Source organism: Notothenia coriiceps, unplaced genomic scaffold (assembly GCF_000735185.1).
Source record: "Notothenia coriiceps isolate Sejong01 unplaced genomic scaffold, NC01 NC01_scaffold00033950, whole genome shotgun sequence".
NCBI classification, from domain to species: Eukaryota; Metazoa; Chordata; class Actinopteri; order Perciformes; family Nototheniidae; genus Notothenia; species Notothenia coriiceps.
In genome coordinates, this window is record NW_011366651.1 from 1,017 (window position 1) to 8,827 (window position 7,811).

At 41.3% G+C, this 7,811-nt stretch overlaps 1 protein-coding gene across 1 annotated transcript; it reads left to right on the forward strand.

Annotated features, from left to right (window-relative positions):
• Nucleotides 1-357: 357 nt before the first annotated feature.
• On the forward strand, nt 358-6,539 carry casd1 (CAS1 domain containing 1; the record flags this gene model as incomplete). Its single annotated transcript, XM_010790262.1, has 13 exons — nt 358-843; nt 1,914-2,010; nt 2,243-2,363; nt 2,729-2,773; nt 2,871-2,933; nt 3,061-3,105; nt 3,220-3,343; nt 3,834-4,048; nt 4,633-5,052; nt 5,424-5,513; nt 5,605-5,724; nt 6,079-6,235; nt 6,426-6,539. Coding segments are annotated over exons 1-13 (1,852 nt in total), but the record flags the coding sequence as incomplete, so codon positions are not given.
• Between the last annotated feature and the right edge of the window lie 1,272 nt (nt 6,540-7,811).

Sequence of the window (7,811 nt, forward strand, 5' to 3'; positions counted from 1 at the left end):
ATGTTTACTAGCTATAAGATTAACGTTACATCACTCTTTCTCACTTCTTACTCAGTCAGCCAGAGTGCAGATATCACCATTAGATTCATAAACCTGAAACCTCATCCATTTCTTCACTGCTGCTGATGACATTGTTGTCAGCTGCTGATACTGCTGCAGCTTGTGGCACCTGCTTCAATGACAATAACTGCACATTACTCCCGAGACATTTTCCAAAAAAAAGTGAAACATCCGGGGCTTTTCAGAAAACATCCGGGGCTTGAGCCCAAGTAGCCACCCCCTAGCGCCGCCACTACACTCTGGTAGTTCAACTTCGACCTAAGTTCAAAATACCTAAACTACCACCTCCCTGTTCTTTGTAACTCTAAACAGGCTCCGCAATTAACGCCAGTCCTATCTGTTCATGTATGCCAAAGATCCTCCCTATCATCCGCTAACCAGTGCTTCCCCCTACGAGGAAGACTACTTCAAACTCTTCCTCTTGCAGAACTTAAACTCCGATACAATATTCCAAACCGACTATAGTTGTTTGTTGGATTATTTCAATAATTTATAGACCTCTATGTACTTGTTTTGATCTGCACCTGCTTTAACCAGCGGGGATGGAGCATAATGAGGCGGTGTTGTTGAACGCAGCCCCGGCAGATGGTGCACACGGAGGAGCGCCGCTGTTACACCGCACAGGTGCTTGTTGTCATGGAGGAGCAAAGATGGCGGTCCTGGCCTATAGCCTGGGCAAACGCGAAATAAATCAACATTTCACCATAAAAAATGCCAAATTGATATCGCTGGTTCTCGTCAGTTTACTCATCGTGTTCCACACAGCTTCGCGGTACTATGGAGGTAAGTGGTTTATTAAAGTTTATGTTGATGCAGGGAGGGAAGCACTTGACATCAGCTAATGCTAATGCTAGCTAGCTGTTTGTTTCTGCGAGTACTTATCTTGCGGGTCAGTACAGTGCTGTTATACAGTGTTGCGTGTAGAGGTGTGACATGTAGGTTACAAGTCTAAGACAATGCAAATAAATGGTGCCATGTATACACTTTAATTCGCGATTGGTCACTTAGCTGCAAAGACTTAAATCAGCTTTGTCTGGTTAGCTTAGCTGGATAAAGCTAACACTGCATTTAGCTGTGTTTACATGCTCCTGTCAGGACACACTTTGTTACTGCTGGAGAAGACATGTGTAGGTTTATGGAGCTAACCATTAACAAAATGGGATATTTCTTTTTAGGATATATTTTCAATTCCGTTAGGTACACATAAGCACGCTAAACCGTCGATAAAGCCTGTAAGTAATGATGTGTAGTAACGCAAACAAATTGAGTTCCTTAACATTTTTGCGTTGGCTTGGTCGTATAAAGATGTATTTGTTGAATTGATTACAACAGTTTGGATGTCATTGTTCTTGTCACACATCCTACGACTAATGACAGCCCGTGGTTTGGTTATAAATGCATATTTATTGGCTTACACACGCCTCCCATTTGGTTTGCATAGAATGGACTTTGTTCATGTAAAAGGATAGGAAACTCAGACCACTGTGCACACACTGATTGCATCTGCTTTTCCTGGCGATTACACTTCATGTTCTCAGATCTCTCCAGCCCCCAGAACCTAGTTTCGTCTCTTTCTATAGTTTGATTCCGTTGCTGATGGTTCCATTCATTTTGCACAAAAATGAATAGCTGGGGAGATTTATGGTTGAGCTAAATTGCTGATGGCTTTATGTTTTACTATGGCCCCTAGCTGAGCCCTGTATTGTATTCTAGTCTTTTGACAGCGCTGAATGAAAAGACGGGGTCTTATTGGACTGCAGGTTTTAGTCATAGTCACAGAGAAACTGAGTGAAAGCAAGAGCAGCGTTTTTTTGTTTGGTCTTATTGGGGAGTTCTCTGTTTTTTGCCTTCAGGCGGAGACTCATGTGAATGGCTGCTCTCCAAAGGACGATACTTGGGGGAGAGCGTATGGCAGCCGTATGGCTGCATGATGCACAAATACAAAAGCAAGTGAGTCATTCTAACTGGGCCTCGTCACAATATGTACAGTACATTTGAGACAAAGAAGAAGAAATAAATGGTTTGCAATTATTATTTGGGTGTGTCTGTCTGTAAGGGGGGATGGGTAATTTTGTCAGAGAAAAGATTGTTGAGTATGAACAACCCAAACTTGAATGATTGCTATCTGCAGTTGTTATGCCTCGCAGTTTTCAGATTCCTCACTGTCATTTTTGTCTAACAGTGAAGCCAACAACTGCCTTGCTCCAAAGCGAGTGGTCTTTGTGGGCGATTCACGGATCAGGCAGCTTTTTTACTCCTTCATCAAAATTATTGACCCTGAGCAAAGAGAAGTTGGAAACAAGGTAATTATGACAGAATACCATAAACACTGATCACCATATAAACCCAGCATTTGTATTGTGTTAACAACATTCAGATGTTTTTGCAAAAAAGATCCTGAAAACTTTATTAACTTAAAGTATTGGATCAAACCATTATATTCAAGGTACCAACCAAAGACTTGTTTGGAAGTGCAGGCAGAGAGTAACAAATGTAAAAAACTACAGGGACGTTAATATCAAGTGGTTTGCAAAACATATCCTCAACAAATAATTCAGCATTAGTATGCATGGCAATCATGCAGCAGCCGTCACTATTTTATGTCTGGTCTAATGTACTGTAGAGAAAACAGTCTTTCTCTCTGTCTGTCCACATGTCATGTCTGCAGCATGAGGACATTTCCTTTCTACACAAAAGTTCCTCTGTCAATGTGGTAAGCGATTTTTGGATGTGTTTTTAACTTTTTATCTCTTTTTCTCAGTCTGTAAAATCTTTCTCTGATTCAACATCTACGCCCTCTTTGTGTGTAGGAATTCCTTTGGTATCCAGAGGCAAATAATTCCATGAAGGAGCGCTTGATATCATGGACACACGTAAGTGTAAACGTTAACTGGTACTAAAAGTAGGGAGCATTATTAAACAAGTACGTTTTATTAAACATTGTCTTTGAGTTGTAAAACGAGTTTGATTTTCTAATTCAACTGCTCTCGTGTTTTGCAGGAAGGTTCATTAAAGCCAGATGTAGTCATCCTTGGAGCTGCAACAGTAAGCTGTATAAATGAGTGATTAGCAATGCTTGCACATTTCACGGTAGACAAAAACAAGGTGGTGTCTGATTTATGTCCATCTTAATCTCTTCCATTAATCCATTCACCACAGTGGTCCATCAAGTTGCGCAGTGGCAGCAGCGAGACACTGCAGCAGTACAAAGTCAACCTGACAGCCATCGCTGTGCACCTGGAGAAGCTGGCTGACCACGGAGAGGTCTACTGGGTTCTACAAGGTAACATCAGCTTCATTTATGATCTGTCACCTAGGTATTACTGCCTGTTCCCTTTACTACAGTGGTAAGTCTCTGATGTGATTACTGCGTTTAATATAAATGGGATTACCCTAGATTGCTGCAGGAATGTGTCCTTAAATCCGGAAGAGTTTTCATTTAATTTCCCTTGTCTGAAAGCCAACAGGTCAGATATCTGAAATAAAGTCTTGGTTAACACAAGCTTAAGATATTTTTACATTTTGTATTACAACATACAATCTGTAAGTAAATACTTCACTCGTGCACATTGGACTGGCGATGAAGTAATGCAACCATGGCGTAGTTTGCTTATACCTTATATGTTTATTTGTAGAGGGAACCAGGGATATACTCACTTGGATGTTGACCTAAAATAAAGGTCATCCTATCCTCAGTCTATTAGTGCCTATGATGGAACAAAACATTGAATCTTCGCACTGCAATAAAACACCTTAACACCTCTATCCTTTAGACCCAGTAAATGAGGAGGTGTTGAGTGAAAACAGGAAGATGATCACTAACCAACAGTTGGAGCAGTACAATGAGGCGGCGGCAGACGTGCTAAACAGCAGCAACCGTAAGGGCAGGTCCCGGATCAGGCTGTTGGCTGCGGCCCGTCAGGCTGCACTGGAGACTATCGCCCAGTCAGATGACGGCTTGCACCTGCCTGAAAGCACCAGGAATGTGGTAAGCAGGATTTATTTTAATTTAAGATTATTTGTTGGCAATTAGAAATACTCAATGGTTCATTTTCAGATGTTGTGACAGCCTAGTACTTGCATTTTGTGACCTCCAACATGGCCATATGTTATCGAAAGTGAAAAGTAACCTTCCGCAAAATGTCATATAAATTCAGGCCAGTTCTTTCTGTTTTTAATCCAGCTGACAAATAAATAAACCATAAAACATAATCACCTCGGTGGAGGTAATACATTTAAATTCTGAAATTGAACAATTATACAGAGTACTTTTATTTAAAGATGAAACTATACACATGAAACCATCAAGCAGTCTGACCTACAACATCATTAAAATACTTACATGTGAATGCATCAATAATACGACTCTCATAATTTAAACTGGAACATAGACCATTGTGCTGCCTGTTGTTTTAGTTTTATAATGCAGTTACATTTACTTCATACTTTTAGGCTAAACAAGACTTTTTAAATAAATGCAGGAATTCTACTTATTTTGGATACTTTTTTTGATAGTGTTGTTATTTCAGTAAAGGATCTCAAAACGTTCCCCCCTGTGTAATCCCCTCTCAGGGAGCCATGGTCCTCATGAACTCTATGTGCAACAACAAGCTGCGCCCCATTGACGGTTCCTGCTGCCAGACAGTGCCCCCCATAAGCCTCGTGCAGAAACTGTCAGCCTTCTTCTTCCTCGGCTCGGCCGTGGTCTTCGTCGTCCTCCACGTCCTCGGCAACAACCATCAACGCCGCCATGTGCCCCCGGACGTAGAGAGCCTGGAGGAGAAGAAGCCGGCGACTGCAGCTGCCGCCCCCGGCCCCAAGGAGCTGTTCAAGGCCCTCGGCAGGATGGGCATCATCATGGGATATTTCTATCTGTGTGACAGGGCAGATGTGTTCATGAAGGAGCAGAAGTTCTACACTCACTCCACGTTCTTCATTCCTCTCGTCTACATCATTGTCCTGGGAGTGTTCTACTACGAGAACAGTAAGGAGGTGAGAGGGTGCTTCTGAGTTCTGTATTATTTTTGTTTTGGTGAAACTACTTTCAACAAAACACCTTCATTTCAACAATATCCAGTCAGGTGCATTCCCTGTTGTTAATAAATCAGTTTTTTAGACACCTTACAGAAATGATCTACTAATTGGCAGTTTTATAAAGTGTTTTTCCTGTATAAGATCTGAGTTTAACGAATCTTTAAAATATGTGTAAAAACATAAGAAAGGCATCTGTGAATTTTTTAAATAGTAGGAATTCACCAAAAAAAAAAGGATTTACTGTAGTTGGTGGTGATTATATACACCAAGTTTAATGATTGGTTGGTTTTTTTTACAATTAAATGCTCTTTTTTTTCTTTTTCAAACAGACCAAATTTCTAAACCGAGAGCAAACAGATGAGTGGAAAGGCTGGATGCAGCTGGTCATCCTCATCTATCATGTCTCTGGAGCCAGTGCTGTGAGTCTTTTAATATACATTAAATTAATAAGATTATTTTCAACAATGTATATTCATACTTGACATAAAACAATGATCTTCTGTCTTCCAGTTCCTCCCAGTGTACATGCATGTGCGGGTGCTGGTGGCAGCGTACCTCTTTCAGACCGGCTATGGACACTTTTCCTTTTTCTGGCTGAAAGGAGATTTTGGATTGTATAGAGTGTGCCAGGTGAGTTTACAGTCAGTAACACTTTAAACGGAGACATTAGCTCTAAACACATTTTATTTTGTATTCAGGAGTGTGACTGCCCTTGGTCAACTTTTTGTACTTAAGCCTGAAATACCATCATATATTTTTTGTTATTTGTATTTCATGACATTTTACTCTCTCTGTGTAATATCAATGTGCAAATCTGCCGTCCAAGTTCGCATCAAAGCATACAGTAAGACACAGTAACTAACCCCTGGAAATCATTAAAAGCATCATATTATTGATAACAAACAAACACAGTTATTCGGTATGGACCATTATCTCTAATGCTAAGATTGATCTCTTAATGTTTTCATGTTCGTTTCGCTACAGGTCCTTTTCCGTCTCAACTTCCTGGTCTTGGTGCTGTGCGTGGTGATGAACAGACCCTACCAGTTTTATTATTTTGTCCCATTGGTCACCTTCTGGTTTGCCGTTATCTACTCCACGATGGCCCTGTGGCCTCAGATTCTCCAGAAGAAGGCTAACGGTAGGTGTCAGCTTTAAAAAACTGTTGCCTTTATTTTTGCACTCAATTGCATGGGAGAAAGTCCTAGAATATGTCCGTCAATACACATTCATATTTCTACTCAATAAATGAGATGCCTGTCAAACACGGCAGCTGGAGGGTTGCATTTAAAACGACTGTTTTGCCAATTATTGTTTTGTTTTCTGAACAGGCAGTGGTTTTTGGCACCTTGGGATCTTGGCAAAGTTACTGGGACTCCTGATAGTTATCTGCGTCTTTGCCTTTTCCCAGGTAAGTGAATTCAAAACATATTTTAATCCCACCTGTAAGAATTGCAACCTCACTTTAGTTTCAAATGTGTATAAAACTCCCAAAAAGCTGAATAACAAGATATTGCGGGTTTTATATTCATTTCATTTCAATACTGTAGGTATGTCTTTAAACATCACAGTTAAATGTATAGCATTATTTAAATTACAATAATGCTGTGATAGATTACATTTATGACTTTTAGCCTAAATGAAGCAAACTAGATGACTATGTTTTATCATTTGTGAATATGTCTGGATTTAATTAAATAAAGGTTTCTATTTTAAAGTAATTCCTAACCCTAACTGTTGGGGAATAATTTCCCCTGCATGTCCTCCTTCGCCCTCTGACACAGATGCCCAGCCTTGGGCAGCCGTTATCTCCCTTAAGGAGGGGCTGCCCTAGCATATTGTTGATGTTACCAGTTTATGACCGGGCAACTCTCAGTTAGATAGTTATTGATGTGGGACACCTGGAACACATCCTTCTCGGGGTGTAGATGACCCGAGCCATAAGCGACAACAACTCTGATTCAGTGTCCTCAGCTGTTTAGTCTATCTATTGAAGAATGTTAATTATTACACTCTGAACTAGTTAAAACGTCAAACTACAGGAGGGTGCTTCAGAATTGTCTTGTGAATTCTCCGGCCGAAGCTCCAAATAAACCATCAGTGTTTGCCATCAAAGCTCCAGCTCTCCATCGTGTCTCTCTGACGGCCCGTCCACACGGCGGAGTGCGTTGAAGCTTCAACGCTTCTGCCCATTCACTTTGAATGGGGTGACGTCACGCTTTGCCAAATTGCATTGTGGGAGCTTCGCTCTCTTCAAAAGTTGAGCAATGTTCAACTTTTGAAGCTTCGACGGAAGCGTCAGCCAATCAAATCATATGCCAGTACAAGCTCTAGCCAATCAACCGCGTGCTTGTGTGTCCGGGGCGGGAGATTCATGTGATTGGTTGTTGGTTGAGCTTCAGACATGCCCGCCGGCAAGCTTCAACGCACGCCGCCGTGTGGACGCTGCGTGACGGCCCCTACACACGGTGGCGTGCGTTGAAGCTTGGCAGTGGGCGTGTGTGAAGCTTGGGGAGTTAACACGACCAACGCGACCAACAACCAATCAAAATTGCATAAAAGGTTTTACATGTCCACTTTATATGATGAACATTTATGACATTAATGTCTATGGTGCTATTTTATGCAACATTCCATGCTGGCTAAATATACTGTCTATGCCTGCTAGCTGTCCATTCAATAGAAGTACACTGGATATAAACTCCCCAAACAGGCGA